Source organism: Sipha flava, unplaced genomic scaffold (assembly GCF_003268045.1).
Source record: "Sipha flava isolate LNK unplaced genomic scaffold, YSA_version1 194_pilon_pilon, whole genome shotgun sequence".
Taxonomy (NCBI): Eukaryota; Metazoa; Arthropoda; class Insecta; order Hemiptera; family Aphididae; genus Sipha; species Sipha flava.
Genome location: NW_020272758.1, coordinates 108,371 through 126,154, shown reverse-complemented (window position 1 = coordinate 126,154; position 17,784 = coordinate 108,371). Strand labels below are relative to the sequence as shown.

The following is a 17,784-nucleotide window of genomic DNA, read 5'->3' as shown; positions in this document are numbered from 1 at the left end:
TATCATAATAAGCGAAATCCCGCGGTCCAATAGTTTTTAAAGCAATAGTTAATGATTTAGCGTTTTTTGTTATGAAACGGTCGTATAATAATTGCCGTAAAATGTAAAGGATATTTTTCGCCATGCGAACAACAATGGACGGAACGTGCATTAAATTCGCTGTCAATCGGAATGTACATGAGAAAAATTACGGCTTTTGTCTCAACCGCGGCGGTAGGACGCGCGCGAGGGTCGTGTCGTCGCAACCGCCGCCACCGCCGAAAGACCGTAATAAATTTGCGGGACGATGATTAATGCGAATCGTTACAGTATTAAAAACTAGTTTGGGAAAAAGGACTCGCGGGAAGAGAAGGCACGTGCCCGTCACCGGGTTGGGCACGTGCGCGCCGAGCTTCCTGGACTTATGACAATTACCATAACTGTTATTGCGTTAAGTTATTAATCTACTCGATGGGCTCTCGCGCACCCCTTAGTTCGGCGCTTTTTTCTTTTTTTTTTTTTAATTCGTAAGTCACCAAACTGCCGCCGTAATGTTTTCTCTATTCTCACCCCCTCCTCCCTCCCGACAACCGCTCTCGGTCACGCTTTCTTTATGTACACGAATTTCCTCCCTCCGCGCGCATAAACTCGAAATGCATATATAACGCGAACGATACGGTGCGGAACATCGTCTAATCAAATGCAGGCGCGTACAACAGCGGTGGCGGTGGTGTACGGTGGCGCGTTGCGTTTATACTTTTCGGTTCACTGTTATTCGGTGCGGTTGAGTGGGGGAGGGTCGGAGGATCGGAGAAACGCAATTCCGCACTCGGAAAACTTTTGCGCGCGTGTATAGAAGGAGTTACTGCGTCAAAAGGTATACGCATTGTACATTGTTTCTGGGCCTTTCTGGACAAACGGACCGCGAAGCTTTTAATACGGTTATGCGAGTATTGTGCCCGCGCGCACAACTTTCGGCCCAAGTTTAAAAGTTGCCGGTCCCCGAGGAATGCTCGTGCAATAGTGTAGAGCGTTTCCGAGTTTTTATCCACCACGGCTAATACGCTACGCGAACACATACAGTTCAAAACTGTATTTGACTCGGCGAGTATTATTCCGTGCGTCGCGCGCGCTAAAGTTTCGCTGTGCTCGGCCGAACGACGTCAATAATGTTTTCCGAACCGTTAAATATGCTGCACGTCGGGTTAATGGTTACCGTATACGTGGTTACCGAACGGATAAGAACATGAAGGTTTTTTTTTTCACAGGATCGTCCGGAACAAGGCGGCCGAGAAGGCGAAACACGTGCACAACCAGCAGCAGAACCAGCACCACCAGCAGAATAGCAATAGCAATGGAAGCACGGGCCCGCCGAGTCAACAGCACCATCAGCAACAGCAACAGCAGCAGCAACAACAGCAACAGCAAGGTTCCGGTCCGGTGTCCGTGATTGCCCACGCGCCGGCACCGCAGCAGTCGACCGTCGTCGGCGGCGGCGGTGGCGGAGGCGGTCACCTGCACGACCGGTATAGCATAAACGGTATACTGGGCATACCGCAACACGATCCCAACGGTAACGTGACCACGGCCAAACGGAAACGCGACTTGGACCATCACCACCATCACCAACAACATCACCATCACACGGGTAAGGGTCGTTAAGTTGTTGTGTATTCACACCGTCGTCGTGATCACGGAACAATTATTCCATTCCGATACCGCAACCGCGTTCACGGTTTTCCAGAGTCGGAATACGCGAATAATAATAATGTGTATTTCGAGTAGCGGGAGGGAAGGGTAGAGTGGTGGTGAAAGGGAGAACAGGGAGCCATGTGTGTTTTCTCTGGACGAGTTTTTAACGAAAAGAAATAGCGGTATCGTGGCAGGTTGTGGCGGTAGGGCAAGAAAGGAACGATGACGACGACGACGGCGAAGGGGATACCGAAAAGTTCTACAAGCTATATTGTTACCTAGCAACGCTCCATTACACCGCCATAGTTGTCCGGCCCGCGCCGTCCCTTCGGGTGAGGGCGACATCCTTCGAAAGCTTTTACTTCACTCTCCTCCTATATACATGGTATATATCCTTCCCTCGTCGTATTCCTTTTCTACATACACACACACACACACACACACACACATATATATATATATATATATATTCATGTGTGTGTGTGTGTGTACGTTTTCCGATAAGTTTATACCGTTGCCGTCGCCACCGCCACTGTCACGCCACTGGCTCCACCGTCTCCACTACAACCGCCACCCGGTCGACCGTTACAAACATATATATATATATATATACATGTATCCTTTCCCCACCAACGGCGGTGGCGGCGGCGTTAGCAGAAAACTACTTTCCACCCAAGTGCGTTGCCGCTGCGTCGGAAAAGTCTTCAACGTTATTATTATTACTCGTATACCACGTTGAGACGTCTAAACTGCAAAGCCACCTTACCCACTTGAAAGCACTGCCGTAAACAGATATACACACCTCATGATTTTGTTCTGCTCCACCGTGTCTTACCAAGTTATCCGGTTTTTTCCTTCTCTGAAATTTTCACTCGACGTATTATTGCGATATTTTTTATCCAATAATCAGTTTTTCTCTCCCGTTAAACCTGGACCACAAAAAAAAAAAAAAAACCAGCTATATACTCTCTATCTTGCTATACAATTTCTTCCAAATAATTTTCTTGCGTGTTTTTTACTTTATTAAAATGACCAGCATACTTATTTTTCATGTTCAAAAGTTTGATCGGGTTCTAAAAATAATTTCTTCATGCCTCTTGTTATTGTCTTTAGTACATTTCCTCTTATAAAAAAATTATCACTAAGTTTTACAATTTATTTCCTCCCTAATGGAGGCAGGAAAAAATATGAGTTGTACAATTATACATTATACTTCTGACAAGTGGAATAAAATAATGCAAGTACGAATAGTTTTTAAAAATTAAAACATTTCACTAAAATATTTACCCATCACATGATTTATTTTAGTGGCCACACATTTTTATATTTTAACTAATTAGAGTTGTAAACATTCATAATGGCTGTCGTAATAATGTATCTAGAATCTTTTTAATTTATTCATATATTTAGAATATATAATTTTTTTTCTTGAAAATTTAAAGCAAAATAAAAAATAAAAATAAATTATGCAATTATAAACATAAGAAAAAAAACCAAGACAAAAAAATCGTTGAAGAATGGCACTTTAAGTCGTAAATTGCTGTTAAAACATGACAATGACCTGAGTTATCCTTGAATTTGAACACTATAATAAATTACCGTAAAATTTCAAACATAAATTATTTGTTCACCATAGACAATCAATTAGATATTATTAAATATATTATATACATTTTAGAACAAAGTCAGGATACTAAGGAAAGGAAAATCACGCTCAACAATATTGTATTTATTTTAATCCCCTTAGATTTGTGGAATAATATGGGGTTATAAAACGTGGGTCGAATATTATTGTCAAATGGTACCTACCTCAAGCGTCTACAATTATTTTCCCTTAGAAGATACATGTAGGAAAACTGCAAATTGAATAGCTGAATGAAAAGCCTTTCACCCTGTCCGGGTATCCGTGTAAAGGGTTTTCTCTTTCGTATCATTCCTTTCCTTTCGACGTATTAGGCTCACTTTGTACGGCGATACGCCATCGATATTCAAAAGGTCCTTTTATACATTTATATACATCCGCACACTTTCGAGAAACTTTGACAAACTTAAAATGCCTTTTGTCTTCGTCAACCCTTTCACGGTCTACGTATATCAGCACAGTCTTTTGTCTGTATTTTAATGTTATTAACAGTATATATATATATACTATGTTGCTAATAAATATAACCAGTCAAAAAATAAAAATATATAATATGAAGTTTATAAATGTTGTGAAAACATACTTTCGATAAAGAGTTTAAATCAATACATACGCCCATGTCCATGCGGCGATATCAACGCGAACCGTATTTTCCTACAACAAAAATGTACTGTGGCATTTCATGTGTGAAGTTTTATCACGATTTTTCAGGGAGGGAAATAATTTTTGCCTGTCCATTGTCGGTCAGATAACATTGTAAACGGTCCCCTATTTAAAAATACTAAACGACGAGTTGATATTGGGATAGGTTGTGTGTACACAATAGGCATGCCATTTAATTTTCCCATTACGTTCGAGGAATTTAGTATTTAGTCAATATCTCACGTACAGTTCCATAGATTAATATATATACCAGAGAGCATTGAAATTGTAATGCGTGGTGAAATAATTCGATCGATCACATGCATTGAATATTATAAAGCACCCGTTATTGTAGTCGCGGATGAGATTAAAAATGAACCAGATAAAATAAATTTTCCCGTCCACGGAATATTGCTTATACTTACCTGTTTACACTACTCAGTACAGGTGATTCCGCGTGAATAGTGTAACGTGATTAACAACCTTCTTTTTATTAGGTTCATTTTTTTTTTTTTAATCAGCGGAGGGTGGGCGAACACTTTAAAAATAAAAAATTTACATCGGCTGACTTGACGAATTTAAAAACAGCCAATGGAAATCGATCATTATTCCGCGAAAACCCATTACCATTAGGCGCGCGCAGAGCGAGCAATCAGATTTATGTTGAATTGACAACATTAAGCGTACGGGCCCGTGTGTTTTCGGAAGCTCCGCCGGCGAGAGGGGAACACTCGCGTAATTCAATATATTAGTTTGACATTTAAAGCTTTGAATGCATATTCCCAACGGGAACGGGGTAATAAGCAGCGAAACACAATCTGCTCTTTGACCCCGGGGGAATATTTGTGTAGCCGGTGTTTTTATATCCCGAAAGGGTCAGGAACCGGGATACGAGTGCGGGGGTATTTTATTTTTTATTTTTTTTTTTTTTTGTAATCGCGCGAGTACAACTTTAACGAGATACTTTTTGTATCGAAACCCATGAACGGCGGTGTGACAGACAACCTGGTCCCAAAACGTGCGATTTGTTTCAAAGCCCCGCGCGTAGCGAACGTATTTTTTACCGGTTTTTCATTTTTTTCCCCTTAGACGAAAACCGAGACCTGAACAGTCACTCAGACAGCCTGCAAATCAAGAGAGAGCGATCTCAAGTGCATTACAACGGCGACACTTCGTTGTATTCAAATGTATCTGTAAGCATTCGCTTTAACCGAGTACACTGCGTCGACGTTCCGATTGCATAGCAACAACCCGAAAGATTAAAATAACGTTATGAACCCGAGTTCCGGACCACGGTCTCCGGACTGTAATTTTCTTTTTCTTTTCCCCCACGGATTGTTGTCACGAAATCGGAGCGAAGACGTGCAAACGTGATGTTGAGAACGTTAACAGCGACGTAAAACAACACACGTGATACATCAATATCGCGCGAGGCGTTGCACACATCGTTAAACCGCGTACGTGCGTTGCGTTTTTCAGCTTTGGCCCGGCAAGTGGTGTTTGAAAGACGAGCACAAACTGTTCTCGGAGCTGAACGCGGGCGTGACGTCCGGCGGCGGCACGTCGCCGTTCTACGACGCCAACCAGACAGCGTTTTCCGCGACCCCGCTGTCGGCTGACCTGTACGAGACCATGGGCCAGCCGCAACAACCAACTCAAAACTCGACGCCGGTCTATACGCCGCCCGTGCCCACAACGCTCGGTAAGTCCCGTGGACCTTTAGCGGTCGAAGTAGCCGCATGGCATGCCGTCGCGTAGACGCGTACGTGCATGGATTAGAAAGACCGTAGTTAGAGCGCATTGTTTTTCCAGTAGGCGGAGTCACTCCCTTGGCCCCGTTGACCATGCAAGAGATCCAAAAGATGAGCCCCAGCACGGTTTTAGACCATTCACACATGTCGCCCGTCCAATATCACACAGGTAAGTCCCTCACGCGGCATGAACGACGCTCGCGTTTTGTGTGTTGGCGTTTTTATTTTATCTTTTAGCGTAGCGTTTTATGTTTTGTTTTTCGAATTTTTCCACCTCCCCATTCGTCAACATTGGTAAAGCGTGTGATCAATCGAACCCCACGTGATTATCCGTTCGCGGTAGTCCATCGACGGTCTGCCAGTTGGGTTTGACAATTATTTTCAATGGTCGTTCCGTTGGTGCCACCGCGATCGCATTGTAATCGTACACGACTAGTCGGTCGCGATGTCATCAACAGATCTCATGACCGCGGGTCCTTTAAACAGCCCTGTGGAGATGACGCTTTACCAATGCACAATACGGCTTCATCCCCCCCCCTCTCAAATCCCGTATTCGGCCGAAGAAAACCGTGCCCGGACGTTAGTTCGCCTAATTCCTTCTCTCCGGCGGTTTTCGTCGCACCGTGAATACGATTTTTGTTTACGCTTTGTGTTCGTTTGTCTTGCGTAGATAGCGGTACCCCTGGCGGTTTTAGTAACGACGGCGGCAGCGGAGGCGGCGCCGGACCGCAGCAGTCCGGCGGCGTCTCGCTGTCGTTGTCGGCCGCAGACGTCACGCCCGCCGGATCGCCCGACCCGTCGAGCCTGACCGTGCTGCAACCGGCCAACAACAACCAGAACAACGGTACTGTGTACGCGGCCTCAGCGCCAACCATGTTACCGGGTTTCACCACGCATTACGCCACCACAGGTAAGTCAAATTATCGCATACGTGAACAGTAGCATATAAAAACAGTGTGTGTGTGTGTGTGTTATGTTTTCGCTTTTTTTTTATTATTATTAATTTTGAAATATCAGCTTATACATGTGTCGGCAGTAATCATAATAACAAAAAAAAAAGAGCCATCGTAAACTTAGCCCGTAAATACCTTTATGGTTGTAACCTTAGACCAGAAAATGCACGCGATGTATGTTATAAGTCGTTCAGGCCCCGATATGGTTCGTGGACAAAACAGTGTTTTGTAGTCTCGGGTGAGAATATGGAAGCGGAATATGAATTCGAAAGGCGAACGAAATGTCTCCCATTGCGAGGACAAGACGATTATTATCTTATCGCGCCTGAAAAATTACCGAGTATAGTTCACAATTACATTAATATCATATTTATTACTAAAATTGTGTTGTACTATTTGGCTCCTAGCCCATTCTTAATTAAATTAAAAAAAAATAAATTATATATCACTTACACCTATTGAGCCAAGTTTACGTTTGCTCGAAAATATAATCACCGGTACACTTGGTCAATGACTGTTTTAACGGTAGTATAATTACTTATGGCCTTTTCTTTTTATTTTTTTTTAGGCGCTGGAACCGAATACGCGTCGTACACGAGTTCACCTTACAACCAGTACACTTCATCCCCGTACGCTGGCTACAGTTACAGCACCACCGGCACCAGCGGTCTTCTCAGTAGGTATTTCGCAAGTACATATTATAGGTTCACGTGCGCGCAAATGTGATAATGACCTCATGGAGTCTAAAAATCATTAGAGTAGTTTAACCGTCAACGACGGTCATATTTCATTGGTCGAGGTAGGGAAGGGTTGAAGGTATAATATATTTTGTGCTGTAAACTGTGGAAAAATTCCAGTAACGATATTAAGTCATAATAATCTAATTATATTCATCCAATAGACTTCTTTTTTTTATGTTAATTCAACGTAGTCCAGTGAGACCACTTAAGCACAAGAAACACATAGAAAAGATGATTGTTCCGTTTACTTGAGTTGGGAAATCTTATAGGATTTTAATAAATTTCAAATAAAAAAGATTAACATCAATGTAAATATTCTAATTTATCCTCCTTCTCCTCCCCTATAAATAGCGAACTAAACGTAAATATATACATAAAATAATAAGTATGAATTGTTTCATTTCAACATCGATCGTAATTACATGATTTTGGCTACTTGATTATTGACATAATAAATGTCTAGTTCATGATACTTTAATAAAATATAAATAATCTACAATTTAACCAGATAATAACTGTTTTCTTTGTTATAAACAACATAATCACAGCAAAGAGTGGAATATAACTGCGAAAATTCATAACAGTTTCGGAGGTAGACCACATTGTAGTGTGTAATACAAAATGCAATCCAAAGTAAAACCACCGTACATTTTACAACCGTAATAAATCGATAAATCGATCGCAAACGTACGAATCAAAATAGTCAGATTAAAAAAAAAAAAACAAAATAAACACAAAGACCTTATTGATATGAGAGTTTATGTTTTCATTCGGACGGTTTACATTTTGGGTTTCACGGACCCAACACGGCAATAAGAGTTTTCGATAACTCGGCCATTTTATTTAAACCTCGTGGTCATAAACGATTTTTGCAGTCAGAGAACGCAGTGATACGGTCGTCATTGCCGCAGTTCAATTATTTCCGTCAAGTCCTGCTTACAACTTTCCACCAATTTCGGAAAAGTCCAAAGAAAAAAAAAAGAAAACACCGGCTCTTTGATCGAAACCCAATCGACACTGTCCGAACGAAATCGTTTCGATATAATCTATTATGTTTTCGGTACACGCAGCCGTCGTAATGAAATTCAACGGCTATTGTTCTCTCTCTCTCTCTCTCTCTCTTTCTATCCTTTTGATCGACCCCGTTCGCCACCACCATCCCGTCGTAACCCAACGGATCGCTGAGCGTAACAAGCGTCGTCTCGGCTGTTTAGCCGGTGGGGGATGATGGGAGGAGGGGACAGGGCAGGATTCTTGGACTAAACGCACGTCCGAAAGCGAACATGGACTAACCAACAGATTTTTATTCGGTTCGCTTGCAGATCACCGTTACTACTACAACAACAGCGGCCACACTAACAACGCGCACGAGATCTGCGGTAATGAGTCGGGTAGCAGTGCCAGCATGGCTGCCCGGTCGCCGGTGGCGGCCACCAGGGCGAACTCGGCCGCGTGCGCCAGCGCCTCGTCGCCCCTGGGCAGCGCGTCGTCGCCGTGCCAAGCCAACAACCCGGGCGGTGTGACGTCGCCGTACATCGGGATCAGCTAGACGCGAGTCGCGAGCACAGCCGCGGTGACGAACACGAGTTCCGCCGGTCCCGCGAGCACCTGTGAACCGTACACGAAATCGCACCGGTGACGGAAGCGTAATCGTTAACAGAAAAAAAACCGTCGACGAATGTTTGTCAAACCGTTCTGTTTGTTTTCTCTCTTACGTTTTGTACACATAGTGTTGTGTACGTACCCTGTGTGCACGTGTACGTCTTATTATCGGGTGAGAAACCCGTGTCCAACGTGTAATAATGTGTTGCATCACGTTTCGATGATCTATGTGTGCAGCGTTGTTGGAATCAAAGTACACGCGACATCGTTTACTTGTTCACAATTTTTTTTTTTTTTAAATTTTGTTCATTTTTTTCATTTTATTTTTTTTCATAGTAAGCCAAAGATGTATTAATAGTGATGTTATTTGTACAGGATCCGATGTATTTTATATTGTATTGGACGAAAATAACGAAAAAAAAATGTTTTATATATATATATATATATTTATCGATCAAACTAAGTTCGACGACGAGCTTCATTTGTATAAATACTTAATGTACATAAAATAGTATTGAAACGTAACTGAGCCTAGTATGTAATTGCAATTTTTCCGAACATTTATCGCGTAACAGCCAACAAATATTAGAAACAATATATTTTAGTTCGTATGTAATAGTCGGCGTTCTATTGTTTACTGTTAATTGTTTTTTTCTATTTTGATTATTATTATTATTATTTTACACACGTGTAAAGTACTTTAATTTTTGTTCGAACGAGGATAACAAAACAAGCTCATAAAACGCTCTCTCTCAAAACAATGGAATTTTTTTTTGTTTTTAATCAAATTCTAGTCTAATTTTAATTTTATACTCATGATAAATATTATATACTATATTTACGAAAATAAAAACAATGTAACAACTTAAAATATTATAATAAACATTTATCCACGTGGAACTTTCGTTCTACGAAAGCCCAAAGAAAACTGACTTGTCTCCGAGACGAAATATGTGCAATGTCTATATGAATTTGTATTTATATTATAATAAAAATGTTTTCATATATATTATATATAAATGTAGAAATGTAATATTATGTATCCTATTCGAATACTATTTTTAAACTTAAATCGAACACACCCTAGTCAATAAGTGATGCTTCAACGCACTAATCAATGCACTTAAGTGATTTTGTACTTACATTTTTCAATTTTTAAATCTTTAAAACATTTTCTATTTATTAAAAATGTTTATAAACTTATATGTATGTAAATTATTATCTTTATTATATACATTTTATTTGTTATTTTTGTATTAATTTTTCTTATTTCAATTTAAATGTACTATAAACTCTCATAATTTTATTGTGTAGACATTTCATGACTTCAAATGATTGTATTAATTAATTTATTTATTTTGTGTTAGAAACCCGACCAGTTATTATATTATTATATAAATTATATACACTTATTTACCAAAGAACATATTTAGAAGATCTTGAAATTCGTTTTAATAAAAATTACAATAATATATTATTATAACTTTAGTGAGGATAAACCTGTATATGCATACCTAATTAAGATGTATTTTTGGGCACATGAGTATGACCAAAATTGTACTTTATGAATATAAATTGTAAAAACAAATTATTATACTTATAAGATAATAAAGAAGTCTGTCCATGATTATTGGTTTTTACTTCAATTAATAATTAATTATTAACAATTGATCAAAAACAGTGAGATGTACAATTATCATAATATGTCGAGATTATACGTACAGGTCATTCGTGAAATTCGGTTTTCTGATGAATATACCTACGAGCAGTAAACATATGATCAAAAATGTAATCAATGACTTAAAGATTGCTATTATAGTACAATTCTATAATTGAGTGGTACAATTATGTTATGTAAGTACAGGCGCATACTGGCTCACCGGAATACCGGGAAAATCCCGGTAGGCCCTCACAAAAATAATAAGACCTGGATCCCTTATCAAATAGGTAAGTACCTGAAATTTCCGTTAAATTCGGTAATTTTATTATTTTTAACAATTACAATACAATACTGATGGACAGTCGACTTCTTAATTAAATACTCAATGGGAAATTCTTAAAACATGCAATTTTTCGAATAATATAATTGATTTGCTTTTGATAAATATGTCTGTTACCATTATTTCGATTATTCCATTTGATTATTCCCATCACTAGTTGTAACATCACCAGTAGAATCGGTAAGTAATGTTGCTGAAGTTCAGCAAAAAAAATAACCTGTATCAGCTCGGGAATACAGTAAATTTAAATATATTTCGATTTCTTTAGGAATAATTTTTCTCAATAACCTGCTTGATGCATTAACCGTTTTTATAACTAAAAATAAAAATCTATCTGACGTTACAGTTGTGAGTCATAAATACCTGTATTTCTTAAAAATATCATATAACTCCCCTTTAATAGTAAATGATCGCGAACAATTTGTTTTTGAGTAGAGAAGTTTAATGCGTAATATAGATTTCACTAATGAATATTACATATATCGTAATAAATGGACGGAGAATGAATAGCAAATATATACAAAACAATTTTATCTCACCTACCTTTTTACAAAATATTGAATACCAGGAGCTTCGTCAATGAATTTTTTATATTGGTTAAAGTCAAAACTTTGGAATTTTTACGTTTAATCCACTCGATTTTCTCTTTAAAAAAACTTGTAATTTTAAATAAGTACCAATGTTAATATTATGTTTCATATTTTTCATGCTTTTAAGCATTGAATAAATAGACCATAGAGCTGACGGTTTAGTTTCTGTAGATAATTTGTGAACATTTGTAAGAAACACATTTTCCGACAACGATTTGGTTTTATTTATTTTTCTCAGTTTTAAAAATGTTTCATAAGCCATTACATATTTTTCTTTTGATTTTTCAGGCAATAGATTTAGTGAAATAGAATTTGCCGTTTTATCCATGTATGGTGAAGTTAATGGTTCACTACAACTACTGCACTGATTTTCATCTTTCGTATTTATGCTTGTTTGCGCTCTCCGCAGTCAAACCATCATTGGTTCGATTGTGTGACGTATTTCCGTTGTTTGCAATAAAAAAGAACACTTAACAAGTATAATTAATATGAAATTATAACAAATGCCAGGATAAACGGGCCAAAAGCGCAACAGTAATATTAACAAAAAAAGTAATAATAAATATGATAAATCTAAAAATAACAATAAAATCACATATGCTTCAAACGCGTTGTAATAATATAACAAGACAAATCTTATAAAAATAAATATAATATTTTTAACAAATATAAAGGAACATACCTTGGACGGTGCGGCGTTCGAGTGGTTATGCCCACGCGACCGTATTCACGTGCGATGAACGCCACAACCGGCAGAAGAATCGGTTGATCAGCGGCGTCAGTCTCGATTTTCAATAACTGGCTTCTCCGCGCACGACGATAACCGAAAAAAAATTTCCGACACGGGTCAGCTACGGTTCGAACAGTCGTCACACACACGAAGTTTTCTCCGGAGATGGCGAATCCATCGTGCTATACCGCAACCACAAAAACGCACGGCCGGTGGCACGAAAAAAACGACGGGTCGAACGTTCGCAGAGAAAGTGTCGAGGGAAAAAAGTCCCGGCAGTAATGGCGTCCACGGATCTGTGATAATCGTACCGCGATGACGCGCCGATCGAAAATTTTCAATCACACGCCGACACCGTTTTCGGGTGCTCCGGTTAACACGAAATGAGATAATTTGAACGGCGACGTGACACTTGCGCGAACGATCTTATTTTCTAATTCGAATTATTGCGCAAAACAAATTTATCCGTAACGTCCAACGCACTTGTGTGGGAACAGTGATAACGAAATATGTTTAAATGTTTATGCGTCTAGCAAGGAGGTTGTGATATATGTATAAGATTTAACCGAAATTGTGCGGATTGTGGTATACGTCTAAGTTTCTGGTTGTGCTGGGAATACATAGGCGCTCTTGGAAATTTCCACTTTTACCGCCCGCACTGTGGGATTCCCACCTTACCGCCCGTTGGACGGATAAATATAACATTTCAACGCTTCGACCGTGGTCGAAAACCAAACTTTCGGTACAGGTGTGACGAAAATGTTATACCTAAAGAGTCATGTTTTAACACTCCGAAATCATTTATGTTCATGTAAATCAAATGACCGAGAATTAGTAGGCTCAAAAAAACAATTTCAGTTAAACTAACATGAAGAGTTAAGTAATGAAGAGTAGTGAAGAATAAAGTATAGTTGCATAATATAATATGTGACAAACGTATAAAACATTTTTATGATTTTTTCCGTCTCTCGTAATCTATCTACAAGTATACAAAAATTGAGAAAGCGCATAAAACAATTCATGATACGTTCAAAATATTTTTGTATCATTTTTATTATTATACTTAGAAAAAACAAACGGAAATAATACTATATAAATATTAACCGAAAACTGATAGGATGCACGGTGCACGTCTAACTTAGGAAAACCCAACCGTTAAGCACACCTCACCGGATTTATAGTATTATTTAATTTTTATAATTTATACACCAGTTCAATATACCATATCAATAATTCAAAAACAGTTGTTATACTTTGTCGATACGCACAATACTTGCTAGTTCTATCGTTGAAGAAAAGAAAAAAAAACGTCAAGTGCGATGGATGACAAAAGAAATTATTAGATAATTACGTTTAGACCCTATCATCAGTTGTCCGTGATCGTTCAATACAAACTGACGTTCATTACACTCAAATATTATTGCTTATTCTACTAATAACTTTGATTAAATAGTTGTAAATCCAATAATGTCACGGGATTTATTCTCATTGTAGTCAGTTTCGTCTATGAAAACTAGTAATAAAAAAAGCAATGTTCAAATCAATATGCCTCTGTGTTCGAAGACGCTAACTTTCATTAGTAAGTGTTTTTAGCCCTCTCCCTATAGCAGAACCATTTCTCCTGAACAATTATTTTAAATCCAAAATTAAACGAATAAAAAGAAAAACAAAACAGAAATATTATTTTAAATGTTGTTGTGTATAAAAATAAATCCTTTTTAAAATTAATCAAATACATATTTGTAACTTGGTTTTTCATACAGGTTAACTACTTTATAGTAATAACTAAAGTTTGACAGTGAAAAATTAAAAATAAGCCTATTTACCATATGTTATTGAGAGTCGAAAGCATTAAAAAAGTTATTGAATATATAAAAAAATGTTTATACAGCATTATACATCTATTTATTATTACTAATAACTTTGTAAACTTAAATTCTACTAAAATGTAATATTCACACAAGGTTAATGACCTTCAATGTCGAAACCTTCTTTTTCTTTTCAATAAAAAAAAAAAGTACTGATGCATTGTTAAAAACAAAATATTATTATTGAAAACGTACTTTAAATCTAAACGTTCTAGGATCCTATTTTTTTTTAAATTTCTTTTTAGACAATATTACACAACCAGATATTATTTTTGTTAAACTTTTCAGATGTTTAAAATCTCATAGGTCACTGAGGTGGTCTTACATGTTAGATACCGATTTCTTATAGTACTGTAGTGAATCGCAATCGAAAATCACACGTGAAACATCGGCTCTGCCTATGAGACCAAAATATTTAACATTAGTTTTATGATGATGCCTTTGGGCGGGGGAAGTCCTGGTATTTTGGTCGTATTGCGTTGCACAGTTGGTCACACTGGGACCGTCCGTTATCAATTACTTATCATTGATTATCCGATCCGTCAGATAATATCAACTCGTAATCGTCCCGGTTATTTTGTTTCCATTTAAAATGTTTTAATTATTTCGCGTTCAAGACACCGTGTTGCACGTCAGATCGTTTGTGCCTGAGCGAGTTTCCAATATGGAAGAACGAGAAAATGGAAAAGATAAATCGGACGTGTGCCGTTTGTGTCTCGGCACAACTGACGTCACTGTGCCCATCGGACAACACAGTGACAAGACGACATCGATTATTGACAAAATTCATTACTGTACATCTCTAATCGTACGTGCACATCATCTCATTTTCTAAAATACTATATTCTACGTGCCCAAAATAGTTTCAATCCGCAGCCTTTTATTTCACTTATTATCTGTCTATGAGTACAAGTCACTTTCGACAATATTTATAACAAATTGTTATTTGTTTATTTCATTTTTTTTTTTTTTATTTATTTACTTTTAAAGGCTAAGTAGCTGTATTACAATTATTCATATTTAGACTTTTGTTATAATCGTCGTTTATGGTTTCTTTTTTTTTTTCTATTTACAACATCAACTAATATGTTTATTACATTATTTTTGATATGAAAGATTTTTACCGTTGGATGGTAGAACATTTAAAACTTTTTTTAATTTATGATTTTTAGGTGAAAGTATCTGATAATTACCCTCAAAATATTTGTACGGCCTGTGCTGAAAAACTAGATTTAACCTACAACTTCAAAAGTAAAGCTATATCATGTGATTTGGAATTATCTAAAAATGTGCATAGGGAGGTAAATTTCACTTATATTCAAGTCTCCGATGATCCTTTAAACGTAAGTATTAATCTAGTCATCAATTTATTTCATAAACTTTAACCAATTATTATTTAGTTGACGTACAAATTGGATTTGGAGGAACAAGATTCTTCTGTACATTTAGGTGATAGTTGTGTGTACAACATAGTTGATGGGGATGAGTTAACAATTGAACCGGTCAACGTTTTAAGTGATACAAATAAAATCATTGATACACCATACAATGATAGCAATGAAAATACATTTACAGTGACGATAAATTGTGATAACCAAAGGTCAGAAGTTATCATGAATAAATCAAATAATGACCAAGACTCTTATACTAATAATGTAAGTAAAGAAATATTTAAAAATGGATTTTTTTTCACTTATTTAATGTGTTTGTTGTAGAAAAAGAAAAATTCTTCAGTTGATCTCAAACGAAGTTCAGATAAGGCTCTATTGGGTAGTGAAAAAAATAAATCAAAAAAAATTAAAATCGAAAATGATGTAGACACTGAAAGACCGTTACTCATTGTGAAAAATGGCAAAGTTGTCTATATTTGTGGTGTATGTAATTTCGAAGCAGAATCTATGGGGCTTCTACTCAGTCATCGAGCTCGTGCTCATTTAGACAATATTAATAGTTTTAAGTGTTCTGAATGTCCTAGTTATTTCAAAACTCCTGGAATACTAAAGCGACATACTACTATGCATCATGATGCTACTCACATCTGTAAATATTGTGATAAAAAATTTTCTAACAAATCGAGTCTCGATCGTCATATCAACAACCATCATAATAATACTCCATTAGAGTTTCAATGTGTCAAATGTAATGCTTATTTCGATTCCATGGACAAAATGGAAGACCATTTGGTTGTGCACTACACAAGTCCTTCAAGTGTCTTTAGCTGCAATCATTGTGATCGTTCATTTACAACATACGCAGCAAAAAACAAACACATCGATCTGGAACATATGTTTGAAATTGAATGTGATATTTGTCATGTAGTTTTACCTACAAAAGAAGCTATGGAAAAACACAATAACTCTGTACATCAACCCAAAAAAAAAGGAAATAAAATGTATGCATGCACTAAATGTGGAAAATACTTTTCGGGTATTAAAGATATTTTAAATCACCGAGAAACTCATCTATCAAATGAAGTATAAAGTTTCAATGTTTTTCAAATCTAATTATTTCAAAATTATTTTTTATGTATTTTTATATTATTATTTATCGACTGAGTATTATAATTCTGTACTAAATTATAATATTTATAGTTTTTAATTTTGAATTTAATAAATTTTTTGATACTGGTTTTCGATCTTATATACCTAGTGTTTTGTTACAAGTTCTGTCCACTTTATTTCTTGATAACTTTTAGTTATGATTTGATTGTTTTTATTTTATTCTTATTTTTTTAATTTCAAACTTATTTCAATCATTAACTTACTGTAAAGACTATTGTCTACAGTGTAATATATTACTTTTATTTCATTGATTTTATCAATATGGAATGAATTGGTTTTGTTTAGTGCAGAGATAAATCTTAATAAACCAATACTAAAATTGTATTCACAAATTATGGTTTATTAAGAAAACTTGTTATATTTATACATTGAGCTTGTTAAATAAATAATATATTATTATTTCTTTTATAACAAATCAAAATTATGGTGCATAGGTTTTTAGTATAGTGTAAATGCTTAATGTCATATTTAAAAAAAATAATATTTTTTACATTATAATTTCTTATATTGTTTCTAATATACTGTTAAACAATGAAGTTATAGTGTTCTACATTTAATTTGACTACTTGATAAGTAGACATTCATATATATATGGGTGTGTGTGTGTGTGTGTGTGTGTATTACAGCTTCTTAACTAAAATTATGTGAGCATACTAAATAATTCTTCAGTCCATGATTGTTTTAAAAAATGTAGTGTATAATTTATTATTAATTTCATTATTTATTTAGACTACCTCATAATAAAACTTTGATTAATTAACTATTTTGTTGAAAGAAATCATGTTTTATACATATTTTTTTTTAATTTTATAAGGTTTAAATAATAAAAGTGTAATTAAAGTTAATATTTCCTTAGAAAATAGCTAATCCATAGTCGATATACTTAAATAATATTGTCCATAACAGTAGATTCAACTATCAGAAATTTCAATAATTATTTTTTATAACTTAAGTACTCTATATACATTATAGTTAATTGTATTGTATATTTTAATATTAATTTGTTAGTTAATAATCCAAAATGATTACATGTT

The 17,784-nt window shown here is 36.3% G+C and overlaps 2 protein-coding genes across 10 annotated transcripts in view; both read left to right on the top strand.

Moving 5' to 3' along the window:
- LOC112681655 (paired box protein Pax-5) overlaps positions 1 to 10,205 on the top strand; it is a 77,260-nt gene extending 67,055 nt beyond the window's left edge. For 5 of the 9 annotated variants that reach the window (XM_025551923.1, XM_025551922.1, XM_025551919.1 and 2 more), the window contains 7 exons: positions 1,248 to 1,627; positions 5,045 to 5,148; positions 5,435 to 5,657; positions 5,768 to 5,875; positions 6,377 to 6,616; positions 7,228 to 7,335; positions 8,722 to 10,204. In XM_025551923.1, coding sequence (XP_025407708.1) covers positions 1,248 to 1,627; positions 5,045 to 5,148; positions 5,435 to 5,657; positions 5,768 to 5,875; positions 6,377 to 6,616; positions 7,228 to 7,335; positions 8,722 to 8,948 — 1,390 coding nt within the window. In that variant the 3' untranslated portion in view covers positions 8,949 to 10,204. Of the gene's footprint in view, positions 1 to 1,247; positions 1,628 to 5,044; positions 5,149 to 5,434; positions 5,658 to 5,767; positions 5,876 to 6,376; positions 6,617 to 7,227; positions 7,340 to 8,721 lie in introns of all 9 variants that reach the window. The other 4 variants (XM_025551920.1, XM_025551925.1, XM_025551926.1 and 1 more) reach the window with 4 other exon arrangements.
- A 4,525-nt stretch (positions 10,206 to 14,730) lies between these two features.
- On the top strand, positions 14,731 to 16,740 carry LOC112681669 (zinc finger and BTB domain-containing protein 41-like). The gene is made up of 4 exons (XM_025551946.1): positions 14,731 to 14,997; positions 15,362 to 15,532; positions 15,590 to 15,844; positions 15,905 to 16,740. The coding sequence occupies exons 1-4, from the start codon at positions 14,854 to 14,856 to the stop codon at positions 16,667 to 16,669; spliced, it is 1,335 nt and encodes a 444-aa protein (XP_025407731.1). The 5' UTR covers positions 14,731 to 14,853; the 3' UTR covers positions 16,670 to 16,740.
- Positions 16,741 to 17,784: the final 1,044 nt, after the last annotated feature.